Source organism: Elephantulus edwardii, unplaced genomic scaffold (assembly GCF_000299155.1).
Source record: "Elephantulus edwardii isolate Elephantulus edwardi_28Jun2011 unplaced genomic scaffold, EleEdw1.0 scaffold00146, whole genome shotgun sequence".
In the NCBI taxonomy this organism is placed as follows: domain Eukaryota; kingdom Metazoa; phylum Chordata; class Mammalia; order Macroscelidea; family Macroscelididae; genus Elephantulus; species Elephantulus edwardii.
The window spans coordinates 362,399-379,300 of NW_006399896.1; the positions used below are offsets into that span (position 1 = coordinate 362,399).

General features: G+C 36.2%; 1 protein-coding gene across 2 annotated transcripts in view; it reads right to left on the bottom strand.

Annotated features, from left to right (window-relative positions):
* The window catches only part of BPNT1 (3'(2'), 5'-bisphosphate nucleotidase 1), a 22,622-nt gene extending 6,016 nt beyond the window's left edge, over positions 1 to 16,606 (bottom strand). The window contains exons 1-6 of one of the 2 annotated variants that reach the window (XM_006894537.1): positions 16,483 to 16,606; positions 15,009 to 15,113; positions 13,104 to 13,211; positions 11,961 to 12,009; positions 10,492 to 10,583; positions 2,147 to 2,344 (exon numbers count right to left, since the gene is read on the bottom strand). In XM_006894537.1, coding sequence (XP_006894599.1) covers positions 2,147 to 2,344; positions 10,492 to 10,583; positions 11,961 to 12,009; positions 13,104 to 13,211; positions 15,009 to 15,113; positions 16,483 to 16,602 — 672 coding nt within the window. In that variant the 5' untranslated portion in view covers positions 16,603 to 16,606. The remainder of the gene's footprint in view (positions 1 to 2,146; positions 2,345 to 10,491; positions 10,584 to 11,960; positions 12,010 to 13,103; positions 13,212 to 15,008; positions 15,114 to 16,482) is intronic. The other variant, XM_006894538.1, reaches the window with a different exon arrangement.
* Positions 16,607 to 16,902: the final 296 nt, after the last annotated feature.

Sequence of the window (16,902 nt, forward strand, 5' to 3'; positions counted from 1 at the left end):
GGATACTCATATCCATTTACTAGTTATTTTTCTACTTCTGCAATAATGGCCTTATATACTTATATACTTGTCCTTGTAAGACTGAGTTAGTTCAGGTAACATAATGCTCTCCAGTCCCTCCCAAATTTGGTAGTAATTTCCAAAATCATTGTTCTTGCGTGCTGCATAGTATTCCATCATGTAAATATACCACAAGTTCTCCATTCATTAGATTGTAGTTGGACATTTGGGCTGTTTCCATGATCTTGCAACAGTGACTAACGCTGCTATGAACATCGGTGTATATACAAATACATTTATACATTTTAAAAAGTAGAGAGTCATCAAAAGCAAGAGAGCTCTGGTGGCCCAGTGGGAAGAAGCTGCACTGCAATCCCGAAGACACTAGCTGCTCTGTGGGAGAAGGATGGGCAATCTCCTTCTCTGTGATTAATTGCCTCTGACAACCTGCCTGAGGGTCTGCTATGGGTCGGTTCCAATTCAACAGAGAGTTATAACCTTGATTAGATTCTCAAAGGAGTTCATGTTAAAAAATGCTAAAAACTGACCAAGAAGGTCTTTTCACAGAAAAAGAAAAGGTGGGGATGTGTAGGATGAAGATTTTGTTACTAAGGAGAATGGTGTCCCTTGGAGAAAAAAACAAAACAAAACATACAGGGTTTATAATTATAAAAGTAGGGGAAACTGTCACTATTTTTATTTCTGTGAATATCAGGTATACATTTTACTTTGAAATATTTAAAACTGCTTTCTCTCCCTGTGGTTCATCACTATATACTTAAAAAAAAAAAGAAAGTAAGAAATAGTTGAACAGTGTTTCCAAAGAATAAGCATTTATTCATTATTGTTGTTGTAAGGCACCATTAAGGTGAGTACAATTCATAGCAACCCTATGAACAGATCTGAACCCTGTGCATCCTCATCATCTCTGACACATTTGAATCCACTACTGCAGTCACTGTGTTAATCCACCTTATTTAAGGTCATCCCATCTTTCACTGATCCAAGCACAATGCCCCTTTCAAAGGAGTAGCCTCTTCTAGAAATATGTCCAGAGTAGGCGAGATGAAGCTTCACCGTCCTTGCTTCCAAGGAGCACTCTGGCTGTGTTTTAATTCCATTAAGTTCAACACATATCATTTTCTCTCTCCCTTGCCAGCCTACAAGTGTGAAATTACCTATGCATGAAGAACTACATGTACTTTAGGACCACTGCAGTGTAAGTATGAATGCAGAATGGCCTGGGATGAGATGAGGGCCATGCAGGAGCCAGGTTATAGGGGCTTTTGCATCCCATGCTAACAGGTTTGGACTTTACATTTTAAATTTTGGGAGTCACCCACGAGTTGAGAGCAGGGGAGTGACATGGTAAATTCTGCATCTGTAATTGCCCTTGAGGCATTGTAGATTCAATAGGGAGATCACTTTGGAGGACCGTAATAGTGAATGAGGAGAGATGATGATAGATTTCCTATGGTAGACACAGACAAGAGGAGATAGGTAAGGGAGGTGTTGAGATGATAAAAGGTACAGCCAACATGAAAAAAGTGTGAAGAAGGAAAGAGTCCAGGATGCCATACAGGTGTCTGGTTGGGGCAATAAGATATGAAATAGGGAGAGGAACACTTTTGGGAGGTGGGTACAAAGGGTTTGTGCTCAAGTTGGACATGAGGAATATGACATATTTGAGGTCTGGGGGGCAATCAGATGAAAAGAGATGAGGAATAAGAGTGTAAGTCAAATTGTGGCCCCTTTCACAATTTCCTGAGGAGAACAGAAAAGCAGGTGAAAGGATGCAGAAGCAGCCAGAACAGGCAAGCTGGCCCACCCTTAAAGTCTATAAGAAAAAGGTCTAGGAAGTTATCTGGGAGGGTTCACAGGCAAACAAATGCTGGCAAGAGACCCAGGCTCTTATCCTAGTTACATATGTTAACTCTTAATACTACTGCATAAAAAGAAAAACCACGACAAAATTTGAGTCATAAGCTTTTTAAAAATAGAAATGTTTTGAAATGTGCTTTAAAGAGTAAATTATAATTTTAAACTACTTCGTTTTAATTCTTATTTCCCATTTTTTTTAAAAAGGCATTTTCCCCCCCAAGCTATTCAAGTGCATTTCAGAGCAGAGCACAGGGCATTACTGTACCTTATTTCCGGCTCCTCCCACACGCAGCACATCATCAGGTTTCATAGCAGTAACACAGTCATTGACCAGCTTGTTGCTATGGGATCGAGTTGTTGTGACAATGTGTTTACCAGCGGGGACTTCTTTCAGTTGAAACCCAAAGGCACCTAAACCTAGAACTCCCCAGATTGTTCTCCCCAGTGTGGCATCTGGTCCTGCCTATGTAAACCAAGGTTTGTAGGAGAAAAAGAAAAAAAAAAAAAACAAAACAAACACCAAAATGGAATGTTTAATTACATTAGTATTATGACAATTTTGTAAACAAAAAACATGGTAGTGTTAATGTGTAAGGGCAATATCATCCACAGAGAACTTTTCCTGAGAAAATGTACTGGTCAGTCTGCTTGTTGCTCTGATTCCTAGTGTACCAAATGGAGCTTCTGGTTTCTCCCTGGAGTTCACAGGAAAGGAATTGTATATTGAAGACTATTCCTTTCTGAGTCTCCCAATGATCTTACTGTGACCTTTGAAAAATTATTCTCAGAAAGGCATCAAAATCCTCAAGAAATGAAACACTCTGTGTCAAATTACTACTTTTCATTATCCAAGGAACAAAAAGCATCTTATTACTATCGGACTAGGTAGTGGTGATAATGTATTTTGCTGCCATAGATACAAAGAAATCAATAAAGAGGCTGATACTGAAGCACTGTCATAGATAATAGGTTAGGATTAAGATTTTACAACTGTGGTAAAATTACATTACAGTCTCAGGATCTACATTTTTCTCTGGGAGTGTTCAACAAACTTCAAACATATTATTATAATCATACACCTCCTTTAGAAAATCAGAGTGTACTTCATGGAAAGTAAGATGTATAAAATGATTTACGGAGTCATTAAAAAGTTCATTATACTAACATACAAACCAAAGCCAAACTAGACAACCTTGAGTTATACTAACACAGTAGATATACAGAGTATTCTACTCAACACAGAGTATGTGCCAGGCACTATGCTAACTGCTTTACAGATATTATTTAATTTACTCTAAAAAACAACCCACTGAAATAATTACTATGATGCTATCTTATAGATGTTAAAAGTAAAATTCAGAATCTAAGTAATGTAACCAAGGACATTAGGAAGCTCACAACCAAACTCAGGCTCACTTGTGTTCAAAGCGGAAAAGCTGATGGTTTTCATTACTTAACTATACTGCCTCAGTTCATTCGCTATACGGTTTTCAAACACATCACCTTATTTGTCCTATAGCAGTATCCTCGGTGCCAGTACAGGGAAATGTGCTAAGTTAGAGGCTCGGAGTTCTGGGAAGCAGGCTGGGAGACACGATGTTTATTAAGTTGAGCTCCTGTCAGTTTAAAGGTTAACCCAGTGCATTTTATCCAAGCCATGGTCTTTTCAATTACTTCCTATGCACCTGGAAATTGGACAGTGACTGTGGTGTTGAAGAAGAGTACTGAATATCCCATGGACTGTCAAAAGAACAAGTCTGCCTTACTGGAAGTACAGCCAAGGTGCTTCTTGGATGATGAGGCTTCTTCATTCTTACTTTGAGTATGCCAGGATATCCAGTCCTTGGAAAAATCATCATGCTGGGGAAGGTAGATGGTCAGCAAATGAGAGGGGGATGCTCAACAAGGTGGGTTGACATGGTGACTATAATGGGCTCAAGTATATCAGAGGTCGTAAGGATGTGGAGGACAGGGTAGGGTACAATCTGTTGTTCATAGGTCTGAGTCATTGTTGACTCAATGGCACCTAACAGCAACAAGAAGAACTTGCAATTAACACCTGTGGAAGGGATGGACATAGACGAAAGGGAGCTTGACCTGTGATACAGGCCCAACAACAAACTCATATGGACACAAGCAGAGCTAGAATAGCCCTTTAAGGTTGTCCCAGATTGGGTTGAAATGCCAGGTCTGTATGCTCTGGCAACAATCAGTCATTGGACACAAACTGCCTTGGTGAGGACATGACCCTGGACAAGGCTGATAGCTGACAGCAGTCAGTGGATAGTATGTAGAAAAGGGCAACAAAGGGACCAAAAACCAAGTAGGTGGGCAATGCAGGGTGCTCATTTTATATATATATATATATATATATATATATTCCTCTGCTCCTCTTTATTTGACACCACCTACAGAAGAAGCTTAGAACCTACAGAAGAAGCTTAGAATCTGAAAAGTACCAATAGTCTCCGTGGTGGCTCTAAGCCTTCATTTGGCTTTACTGTGATCACAACTGAGAAGAAGTTGTTGCTCTCAAGAAACCTATTTATTGGGTGCTCTGCTGGCCTAGTGGCAAGAAGCTGCACTGTAATCCCAGAGGTGTATGGTTCAAATCCACCAGATGCTCTCCTCCAGTACCTGTCAGATCTGATAGTATATGCACAAAAAATAATAAAACAATTTTTTTAAAAAAAGAAACCTATTTATAAATTCTGTTTCCCAGTTATTCCAGTAAAGAGAGGGAGGCACACTGAAGAGTAAACACAAGTATTCCAGTCCGTAACCACTCATATTTCCTCTGAAAATGAATATGCAGGGAAAGAGATCTGGTGACTTTGTGAGGTAAATGCAGTTCCATTATGTGACCAGCTAGTCTTCCCCCGAGCTCAGGACCAGTCAGTCTTTCTCTTCAAAGGTTCTACACAAACTCTAGGGGTAATGAAGACTAACACTGACATCTTACTGATTATGATTCATAATGTTTATGACGCTCTCATGCAAAGACAGACAAGGTCATTTTTACTTTATGCTGTGTTTTCTTAAAGCAACTATGAGATTCACTATTTACTAAAAGCACTAGTAAAATTTGATTTGTTCAGTCTTTGGGCTCCAAAGGAAGCTCTGGTATCTTAGTGGTAAGGAACTATTCCATCAACCAAAAGGGAAGAATGTGAATTCACCAGAGATGGCCCTCTGTGATTTACTACCTCTGAAAACCTGCTGGAGGGTTAGCTATTGTGTTGGTACCAACTCTATGACACACAACAACAACAACAATAACAATTTCCTTAGAGATTTGTTGTGAGCAGTAAACAAGATACACCTATGATGATCAGTTAAGCCTGGCCACACACAGTAAGCTCTGATAAATTTTAGTTACTATTATAATGCTTACTTAGAAATCTAATTCTCAGCCTCAGACAGTACTGTGTAACCTTCTTACTTACCTTACCAAATCTTAAGGCATAAAGCGAGAGAGAAGGAAAAGAGAGGAAAATGAGTTGGGAGAGACAGTTGCAAAGGGAGAGGGATGCAGGGAAGCTGGAGAATGGGACAAAACATTGGGTTTATGGCTTGGGCACTGTCTGTCTTGGGGGCCACACAATGTCTGCTGCTTTTCTACTTTCTTGCAGCGCCAAACCCTAGCTCTGTTTCTCACCTTGGTTTCATTTCTGTCTTCCCTTAACATCTGCTTTTCATTGTTCTGTGAGAGATGAATACAATTTTTCTAATCTCAGAAAGAAGGGATGAAAATTATTAATAATTCTTAAGCTTTTGGATTTTTTTTCATGAAAAGTGTCATGCATTACAATGTTATTTATGAATGATATTTCATCTTTCAAATAACAACTATCAACTTACTTTAAAGTTTACACCATAACCACCAAGCCTGGATACAATACTGCATAAACATTAAAGTAAAATTCAAAGAATTAACAGGCATTTAAGAAATGTTATATGAGAACTAATAATAAACTGGTGGCCTTGTGGCAAAGAAGCTGTGTTGCAATCCCAAGGGCATGCAGTTCGAATCCATCATCTGCTCCATGGGAGAAGGATGGGGATAATCTCCTCCTATGCGATTAACTGCCTCTGAAAACCTTCCAGAGGGTCAGCTATGGGTCGGTTCTGACTCGATAGTACACAACAACAATAATAATCCATATTTTCAGAAGTAACCACAAACAGATGTGATTTATAAATAAAAAGAAATAATTATACAAATGACAAGATAGGACAAATTTATCCCAGAATAAAGATTAATACTACTCTTAAAATCAGAAATAAAAGTTCTATAGTCTACTCTGGTTACTTGGTTTTCACAAAGTTCTCACAAGGCCACACTAATATAAACATTTATCTCTATAATTTCCTTGAAAATTTAATTTAATGCGCTTCAGTGGTATATTTCTACTTTTGAATTATGTAGTCTTTTTACCAAAGAGCCAATTCTCCTGAAGTTTAATAGAAAGTCAAAGCAGTAAAGAGGAGACAAAACACAAGAAAAGAGTACAAGAGCATGTTTGGTTCTGTTATCAAGACAGTCTGGAATTCAGGCACATGATACAGCACTACGTGCGAGAATCTTCCCTTGGCCAGAGTGACTAACTTCTTCAACTAGCATTGTGGTTAAGATGAAAGTTTACAAAACATATTGCTTTTTCATTCAATAGTTCATACACATTTTATATTCTAACATTAATTAAAATTCATGAATTACAATATTTGATCAACCACTTATTGTATATTGTCTTTCACTTCACCCACCTCAATTATGTTACTCATTCATTAATTTGTACTTCCCTTTCTCACCCTTTCCATGCCTGGTGACCATCCCTGATAGTCTGTGTATATAAAACCCTTTTCTTAGTTTTTTATGATAGTGATTGTATACAGTATTTGTTCTCTTTGATGACTTTGGTCACTCAGCATAATTTTCCCTAGATTCGTCCATGTTATACAGTGTTTCATTAATTCTTTTTCATTCTTTAATGTTGCATAGTGCTCCACTGTGCAAATACAACAGTTTCTTTAACCAATCATCCACCAAAATATCAGTCACTGGTTAGATGTTGTTGCCAAATATTTCACCTGTCTGTTGGAGGGTTTGGTGGTTTTTTTTCCCTTTTTTTGAGAAGTCTTCTGGGGCAAACAGAGATTAGTTCTTAGAAGGTTCCAATAGTCTAGGTTATCTCTTGCTGGCTGTACATTTTCATTCATACTTGAGAGTCTATTTATGTCATTGACTCAGCCTTTTAAATTTGTCCCTATTTTTCTCTGTGATATTTTGGCATTTTGGGTTTATATATAGGTTCTTGATATATTTATTTTTTAATATGGTATGAGGTACGGATCCTATTTAAATTTTATGTAAATAGGTATCCAGTTTTGCCAGCACCATTTGTCAAAGAAGTCTCCCCTCCACTTAAAGGATTTTATCAATTTGTAATGTAAAATATCAACTATTCACATGTGGGTGGATTTATTTCAGGGTTCTCAATTCTATTCCATTGGTCTATGCATCTGTTGCTGTACACACCTATACAAAGTTGTTTTGATTACAGTAATGGTATGGTAGGGTTTGATACCAAGAAGTGTAAGATGCCCTACTTTTCCTTTTTTGGTTGTTCTTTGCTTATTTGGGGTTTCTTTCCTTTCCGTATAAAGTCTGTGATTACTTTTCCCACCTCTTTGAAGATCTGTGACGATATCTGAATTGTTGTTAAGTGCTGTTGCGTACAACTCACAGGGTCCCTATGAACAATAGATCTGAACCCTGTCCTATCCCGTGTCATCCTTATTATCTCTGATATATTTGCTCCTACTGCTGTTAATCCATTCCAATTGGGATTGCTTAATATCTCTAGAAGGCTTTTGATAATACTGGCATTTTCACAATATTAAGTCTTTCTATTCACTAGCATGGTATATTCTTCCTGTTATGTAAGTCTCTTTTGGTTTCTTATTTTCTTTTCTGTCTTGTAGCAGTACTCTATAGTTATATTTGTATAGGTTCTTTTACAACTCTGATTAGATTTATTCCTAAGAAGTAGTCCACTTTTGGTGGGGGAAAGGCTATTGCAAATTGCATTATTTTCTTTCTTCATTGTTACTATAAAGAAATCTGGTATTTTTGTATGTTGATAAGAATACCCTGCCACTTTGCTGAGTGTCAATTAGATTTAGTCATTTTCTTGCTGAGTCCCTGGAATTTCCTAACTAGGATATCTCCTTCAAATAGAGATAGCTTTATCTTTGCCAATTTAGATGCCTTTTATTTCCTTTCCTTTTGCTGTTTTATGGCTTTGGCTAGGACTTCCAATACAACATTGAACAGCAGTTTGGATAAAGTGCATCCATGTCTAGTTCCTGTTCACAAGATAAATGCCTTCCATCTCTCTCCACTGATAGTACTGTTGGCTTTTGGTTTTGTATACTAAGCTTCTAATTAAGTTCAGGAATTTCTTTTATTCCTATTTTGCTGAATGTTTTTCTCAAGAAAGGCTGCTGAATTTTGCCAAATGCCTTTTCTGCATCAATGGACATTGTCATGTGGTTCATTCACTTCTTTTATTTATGTGTTGAATTATATGGATTGGTTTTTTTAAAACTGCATATGTGGTATGAATCCCATTTGATCACAGTATATGATTTTTTAAATAAGATGCAGGGTTATATTGGTGAGAATTTTACTATCTGCATTAATGAAGGATATTGGTCTATAATTTTTTATTGGTGTCTTTGCTTGGCCTTGGTATCAGGGCTATGCTTGCTTCATAGAATTAATTCAGAAGTATTCCTTTTTCCCCCCTATATTCTGAAGCTCTTTGAGTAGAATTGGGTGGCAGCTGTTCTCTAAATGTTTGACACAATTCACTAGTGAAGCCAGCTGGGCCAGGACTTTTTGTGTTAGCAATGTTTTTAAGCATAACCTGTTCAATCTCTTTTGTGATAGGTCTGTTCAAATATTCTACCTTGGTCTATGTTAGTTTGTTGCTGTTGAGCACCATCCAGTTGGAACCCACTCATAGCTGAGCCTCCAGTGGATTTTCAGTGACAGTTAAGCAGAAGGGAGGAGATTGCCTATCTTTCTCCCATTGAGCTGCTAGTGGCCTTGAACCGTGTGTCTCTGGTCTAAAATGTGTCCACTTTGTCTAGGTTTTAAAATTTCTTTCTCTGCACCCTGCAATAGGGTACAGCTTATCCCTGACCCCATAGAGTCTGAATGCGTTGTCTAGAACTTTGTGTCTGGGATGGTAAGGAGGTGATGTCAGACTTCACGTGGGGCTCTGGAGGAACCTGAACTTGAAACCCCAGAAAGCAAATAAAACAGTAGGAATATATTCTTTAAATGTTTCTTATAATATTCTGTTATTTTTCTTCCCATTTCAGCTGGTTCTGTCATGATGTCACCTAATTAATTTCCCATTTGTGTTATTTGCATGTTCTTCTTTTTTTTTTGTTCGATTTGCCATTGGTTTGTTGATTTTATAAATCCTCTGAAAGAACCAACTTCTAATATTGTTGATTCTTTCTACTGATTTTTTTTCTCTATTTATTTCTGCTCTAATCTATATTACTCCCTTTCTCCTGGGAACTAGGCTGATGCTTGCTGCTCTTTTACTAGTTGGCAGAGATGTTGGGCTCATGTGTTGATTTTGGTTCTTTTTTCTCCTTTTGAGATGTATGTAGTTCTTTTTATTGCTACAAACCTCTGAGTACTGCTTTGATGGTGTTTCAAAGATTTTTGTAGGCTGCGCTTTCATTTTCATTTGCTTCAAGACATTTTTAATTCTTTTTTAATGTATTTGATTATTTAATAATGTTTGAGGGAGTCATTTTGACTCCATGTATTGGGTTTTTCTCCTCCTTGATCTTCCTGACAATGACAGTATTGTGATCTAAGATGATGCTTTGTAGTATTTCAATATTTTTTCATTTTTTTAGGCTTGCTTTGTGATTTAATATATGGTCTATTCTGAGAGGTGTTCTATGTACACTATAGAAGAATATATATCATGCTCCTGTTGGGTGGAATGTTCTATACATGCCTATGAGATCAAGTTGGTTAACTGCATTATATTTGGTTCTTCTGTAGCTTTGGTGAGTTTCTTTTCAGTTATTTTGTTCATCAGCAAAAGTGGATCTTCAATGTACTTTAAAAACCACCTGTAAATGAGGTGTCTTAATGCCAACCTAATCAAGAGCACTATTAGCAGTTCCCAAACTTCAGGATGAATCATAGGTGGTATATAAAATATATTTAAATACAGTATATGTAACAGTTTAGGGCTGTTGTACATTGGGGCTCTATGAGTGGCAAACGACTCGATGGCACATAACAACAACATATGTAAATCATAGGTGGTATATAAAAATATATTTAAATACAGTATATGTATGTTTATATACACATACATGTCTTATCATTAACTTCTCTACAAGTTCTCATTCAGGAGGTCTGAATTATAAAATGGGAATATATATTTTAAAAGATTTCCGAGATGATATGTACAAACAAGATAGAAACCACTGGATTAGACATCAGGAATAATAAAAATATATAATTACTTAACTAATACAGTAAATTTTTATAACTTATAACAGTACCTGGTAATTATAATATGGTTGGTTAATAACTCCTGCTATGGCTTTTCCTTCATAAGCAATTCCAATAAGAACTGTTACATTGTCAAGAAGACCTATAAAGAAGAAACAAACATCTACTAAATAATCTTTTTATGTTATGATTCATCCTAGTAACATCAATTGCGGCAAGCTATTTTTAGAGTTATTGTTGTATACTGTTGAGTTGGAACTGACCCAGAGTTGACCCTCTACTGAGTTTTCAGAGGCAGTGATGGGACAGGAGGAGATTGTTCATCCTTCTTCTGCAGAGCAGTCAGTGGATTTGAATCATGTACCTTTGGGATTGCAGCACAGATTCTTACCAGTAGGCCACCAGAGCGCCGTATATTTCTATAGTAAGGATAAGGAATTTGCAGTGATTAATTTATGATCAATTATTCTTATGGGAAAATGCACAAATTATAAGAGACCTTTGCCAGAGAGAGAAGTAGAATCTAAGGTCACTTAAATGAAATAACCACTGCCTCATTAGTACAGTTTAAATATCAATTGAATAAATCAGCCTTATTGCTGCAGTTATTATTATTAGATTCCTGTTTCTCTTCTTTTTTTTACATTTTTTTAAAGCTGTGAAGCTGAGAAGAGAGCTCTGAGAACATAATGCATAGGGAATTGTGCTGCTAACCTGAACGTGGCACCTTTCTGGCAGTTCAAATCCACCAGCAGCTCCACAGGAAAGAGATGGGCAATCTCCTCCTGAGAGATTTGTAGCCTCCAAATATCTGCTTGAGAGTCAGCTAGGAGTTGCTTCTGACCTGAGAGCAAAGAGTTTGAGTTTCTTTTCTTTCTCTCTTTCTTTTTTTTTTTAATGAAGTAGAGAAATTCCATTTAAGAAAATCTGTGGGCTTTATATTAAGCATGCATAAAACTCTAAACTCATACTAATCTAAAACACTGGTTCTTGGCATGAGCCTTTTACCATGATGTTGCCAACTCTAGTTTGGCTTGTTGCTTTCACATTTTTCTCCTTGGATAGCTTCAGAAAGAAGAAATATTACACACTGTGTCAACAAGACTCATCTTTAAAGGTGAAGCTGTAAAGTTAGAAATGGTTCACAGATGAGAGGTATGTGGTCTAACAAGTAAGCAGGACTAGTAAGGGAAGCTCGTGGTGGCAAAGCAAGGGGGGCATAGTCATGGTTGCCATTATTTTCTCCATTAAACTAGGAGTTCAAGAAATTACTGGTAACGCTGGTTTAGCATGTTAGTGATTCTCATTTGAGTTACTAATGTCTGTAGGAGTAAGACAAGGGAGAGGAATTTCTCTCTGTCTTGGTAATTACTTTTGTATAAGATAGCTGGGATGAGCACAACTTTAGTTGCCATAAAATATGATATTTGCTGTCCACATAATACACGTTATATACATGTCAAGAACGTATATACAAGTAAACAGCATAACCTACCACCACCAAAAGAGAAATACGGACCTTCAGTGTATTCCTTGGTGCCATCAAGAGGATCAACCCAGACCACAAGCTAAAAAACAGAGAGGACATAGACAGATGAAGAAAATCAAACTAAAAATTAGATTAAAATACATTAAATATAATTATTCCTTTTTTTCCCTTTATATAATTATGGATGGATTGACTGATGAAGTCAATCATCAATTTTATAATAGTAAAAAGAACCCCCTGAATACTTAGTAATCATGGAAGAAATTAAATTAGGGGAAGGTCTGATCTACAAATTTTAAATAAAAATGCTTAGCTGATAACAGCCCTGAGCATGTTATTAAGTTCTAGATGGCAGTACAGGGCTCACTTTCAGAGTGCTTTAAAAAATGTTTTGAACAATGGGTTGATGCTACTCATGTTTATTCATAAGAGCTGTATTTGGTTGGTGTTTTTTTTTAACCACCACCAGTCTAATTATCTTAAGGTCATAGCTCATACCTGCCAGAGAAAAAGCAATGGTTTGTTATATAGGCAGGTTACAAGAGCTGCTTAGCTCTTGCACAGTGACTGAGGACATGTAGGGATTAACCATGCTAATCGCAAATACTTGTTGCAAAGGAGTCTCTGCTGGAGGACACTGTATCTCATTTTCTCTATATTCTCTAAACCTGTCTACTCATAATAAGTATTTTATGAACATGTGCTAAAGGAATTAAAATTTAGGAAGTATGGTGGTTATGTAAAGGAATGAATATTTAGGAAGCAAGGTGGTTATGTGCAATCATATATTTAATTTAAACTGTAAAAAAAAATAAGAACTCTAACTGTAAATTGGTAGACCAGATATTCCATAGGGTTGTCTGATACATCAAAAGAAAGATTTCAAGTTTCTGGCTTGTTTCTTACTAAATATTGGCATAGACAAATTTTTTACTTCTTCATTAAATATACAACAGATTAAAAGGAAATGGAAAGGATCCAGCAGAGACCTGAAAAGAAAGGGTAATGATGGGCAAGGTCCAGTGGTAATTTTTAAAAACACAATTAATGAGAATGATTGTATGAACCACAATGTGAATGAAGAATAGTGTGAAACACAATGTCTATGACCTTTGTAAGCAAACCAATATAAATTATTAAAAAAAGAGAATGAAGTATAAAGATGGACCATACATCTTCCTCCTTAATGGCACTGTACTGTGATGGGCATGGCTGCTTCAGTATCTCCTCCCACTGACCGTCTTCAATCAGCTCCTGGTCCACATCTTCGGCAGGCAGATCCTAAAGCAGAGACAGTACTGATGGTAACAGTGAAGCTAAACACAGAGAATACCTTTACTGTCAGTAACAGGATAAATAAAATATCACTATTTTCACCAGTCCTTTCTCCTTTATCAAGGGGTCCTGATGGGCTACTGAAAGCTGCTTCTTAGGAGAAAGATGGGATGGTCTGCTCCTATGATGATTTTTAGCTTCAGAAACACGAAGGAAAGTAGCCAGGAGTTGAAAGAGACTTTATAGAAGTGAAGTGGGTTCCTATTTATCATTTCTTTTCAGAGCTTTTAAAGGAAACCTAATAAAAATGGAAATATGAACCATAAATGGTTCATCAAAATTGACTACCCATATTTCATTATTCTTAACAAGATCTACAAAGAAAATATTTGTTAACTATTATAAACTGGGCATCAGATAATGATTCTATCCTTTGAATCACCTGAAATGTCAATTTCTTCATTTTCCAAGTGTTATAATGTTTGGTGAGTGTGACTTAATTTAAAAAAAAAGCAAAGCCAAACAAATACTGAGGGAGGAGAATGTGCAACAATGAATGAATGAAAACCCATCATTTCTGTAAATATTCATTAAAATCATACACACACAAATAATAATAATAAAATCCCCAAACCAAACACCAAAACATACAACAAACTGCTAAAACTTTGCCCACGTTACATTTTTAATGTTGAATATGATAACAATAATCATAGCCTAGAAGTAAACCAAAAACATAATACTTTAATCAGCTATTTCTTCCATGTTAGAATACAGTAATTAACTTTCCACATTACAAGAAAAAAAAATTTCCACATTACATGGTTAGCTATAATGCTTAAACTTTTAACAGTGTTTTAGAAATCATTCAAATGTCAATTGTAAGTTCATTGGATGAAAATAAATTTTAAAATATACTATCTCCTTGCTATTGTGAACAACACAGCAGTAAACATGGATATATCCATGCATATATCTGCTGGGATGGCAGTTCTGGTTTCTTTAGGGTATATTCCCAGTAGTGGTATTGCTTGGTCAAATGGTATTTCTATTTCCAACTTTCTGAGAAAACTCCGTATCACCATCTTACACTCCCAACAACAGTGGATGAGGGTCCCATTTTCTCCACAACCTCGCTAGCATTTGTTGTTTGCTGCTCTGTTAAATTTTGCTATTGTTACTGCAGTGAGATGGTATCTCATATTTGTTTTGTTGTATCTCTCTGAGAGCTAGGGCTTTGTTCACAATAGCAAAGAAATGGAAACAACCCAAGTGCCCATCAACAAATGAATGGATGGAGAAATTGTGGTATATTCACACAATTGAATACTATGCTGTATTGAAAAACAAGGAACTCATGAAATATTATATAAAATGGGTGACCCTGGAGGACATTATGTTGAGTGAAATATTTCAGGCACAAAAGGACAAATACTGCATAATGCCACTCTTATAAAATAGTACTGACATCGGGGTAGAGGGGGAAATTAAGAAAAGAGGGGATAAATAACCTATACCTCATTAAAACAGATGAGGGAGAGAACTGCATAAAAGGAACATATGATTAGGTATTATTTGCATGACAACAGTCCAGAATAAGATCTGCATAGTAAAGTGACTGGGGGTCAATTGTATAGCAATGAAAGTTTTTTTTTTTTTCAAAGAGAAAAGAGAATGGGAGGGGAGGAGTGAGTAGGGAGGAAAATGTGCAACAATGAATGAATGGAATTTCATGTTCTCTATATATTTTCATTAAAATCTCAAATTAAAAAAAAAAAAGGAAAAACATACTAGTTGTATTACCTCTTCTCCTATAATTGTCAGCTTGGGAAATTTCCTTGCTAATGAAGAGCATATGCTCATTTGTGCTAATCGGTCAGCTTTCGTCTGCAGGTCTGTTGCAGATGTCTACAATAAAGAATACAAATTTTAGCAGAATTAATGAAAAATAAGGAGTTCCAGTGGTACAATGGCTAAATGCTCAGCTTCTACCTAAAGATTGGTAGGTAGGACCTCAAGGAAAAATATCTGAGATCTGCTACCATACAAGGCAGTAATACATTGTCTTGGAAACCATGGGACATTCTCTTCTGTCTGAAAAGGTTACTAGGAGTCAGAATCAACTTGAGGACATACAACAATAACACAATGCGTTGTTCTCAATTTCATTCTTAGTGCATGGGTATCATTATCATTTAAATTGCGCTGCCAGTTTTTCGATTCATGGGACTTAACTAAAAGTGAAGTTGACTCATATTTCAACTTTGTTTTTCTCCTGAGATGAACAGTGCTTAAAGTTTGGGAAGGAGTTCTTAAATGATTTAGGAGAGTTTCTCTCTAAATTCAGAAATTCCTTTTATGAGATCTCTCAATATTGTTGCTTCATGAGGTTAAATAAAAACATTTCACGATAGCTGAAGGTAACCTTTAGCTGTTTAAAGGTTAGATGGGATTGAGCTGTACTTATGTGGATTCTTCTAGACTTTCTAGAACATCTACTCATTAACCCTAATCCTAATAATAAATTAGTCTGTAAGATAAAGCATAAGTATATGATTTTTTCCAAATCTAAAAAAAAAATTAAAATGAACTGCTATGTAGCACACCTGGTATCTTCTCTCAATTCATGTCAGACTGTCATATTAATTCTTCGTCCTCAAAATATATATTCCTGATTTTTCTACAAGCATAGTATCTATCACATCTTACAATTTTGTATCTTTTGTGACAAATCTAATTCAGCATTACCCCTTTTAAAACAAGATAGTAGTGTCAGAGATAAAGTACTAACGAGAATTACCTGATTAATAAAGAGACAGTGAGACTATTGTCTTTCCTCCACTTGAACTTATCTCTATTATTAAATTTATCTTTATTATTCTTTAGCTATATACAATTCTACATTTAATAAAAATCAACAAAAAAAGTAAGTGATGCTAAGAAAAAATATTAGCGCTGGTAGGATAATGGGTGATTTTTGTTTGCTTCTTGCTATTTCTCTCCCTTTCCTATTTTTTTATAATAGAAAAATTTTACAAAAAAGAAAACTTAGGAAGATTAGTAACCTTTTAAAAGAAGCTATTATTTAATTGTTGGTTTACTACTGAGCATATAGGAAACTGCGAGTCATTTTCAAAGCAGAAATGAAGCCCATCTGAATTAAAAGACTTACAGTCCCTACCAGTGAGCTATCAGATTCCTTCATCTCTTAGTTTATTACCTCTTTAGCTAAAGCATAATGAACACAGAGTAAGAAATTAGATGAGATTTTCAGTACCTTCTCCACAATTCCTAGGTCTCCTTCAGCAATAACACGTCTGACTATCATTCCCGCCTTCTGAGCAATAGAATATGCTGAAGCTACCAACCGCATCAGCACAGTATGACTGGAAGCCATGATAAACCCTAAAAGGAAGTTGAGAAGAGACTGTTATTCTCAAAGCTAACTACTTGTAATATTTATTTACCTGAATTCAATTTGAATACTTTCTTGGGATACTCCCATAGAACTTAACAGACTCTTTAACAAATATTTACCAAAGAAGGGTTGGGAAAAACTCCAGTGTTCTCACTGTTGTTGTTACGTGCCATCAAGTCGACTATGATTCACAGCAGCCTTCTAAATGGACCTGAACCTTGCCCTATCCTGTGCCATCCTCACCATCTTGAATCCACTGTCACAGTGTCAATCCATCTT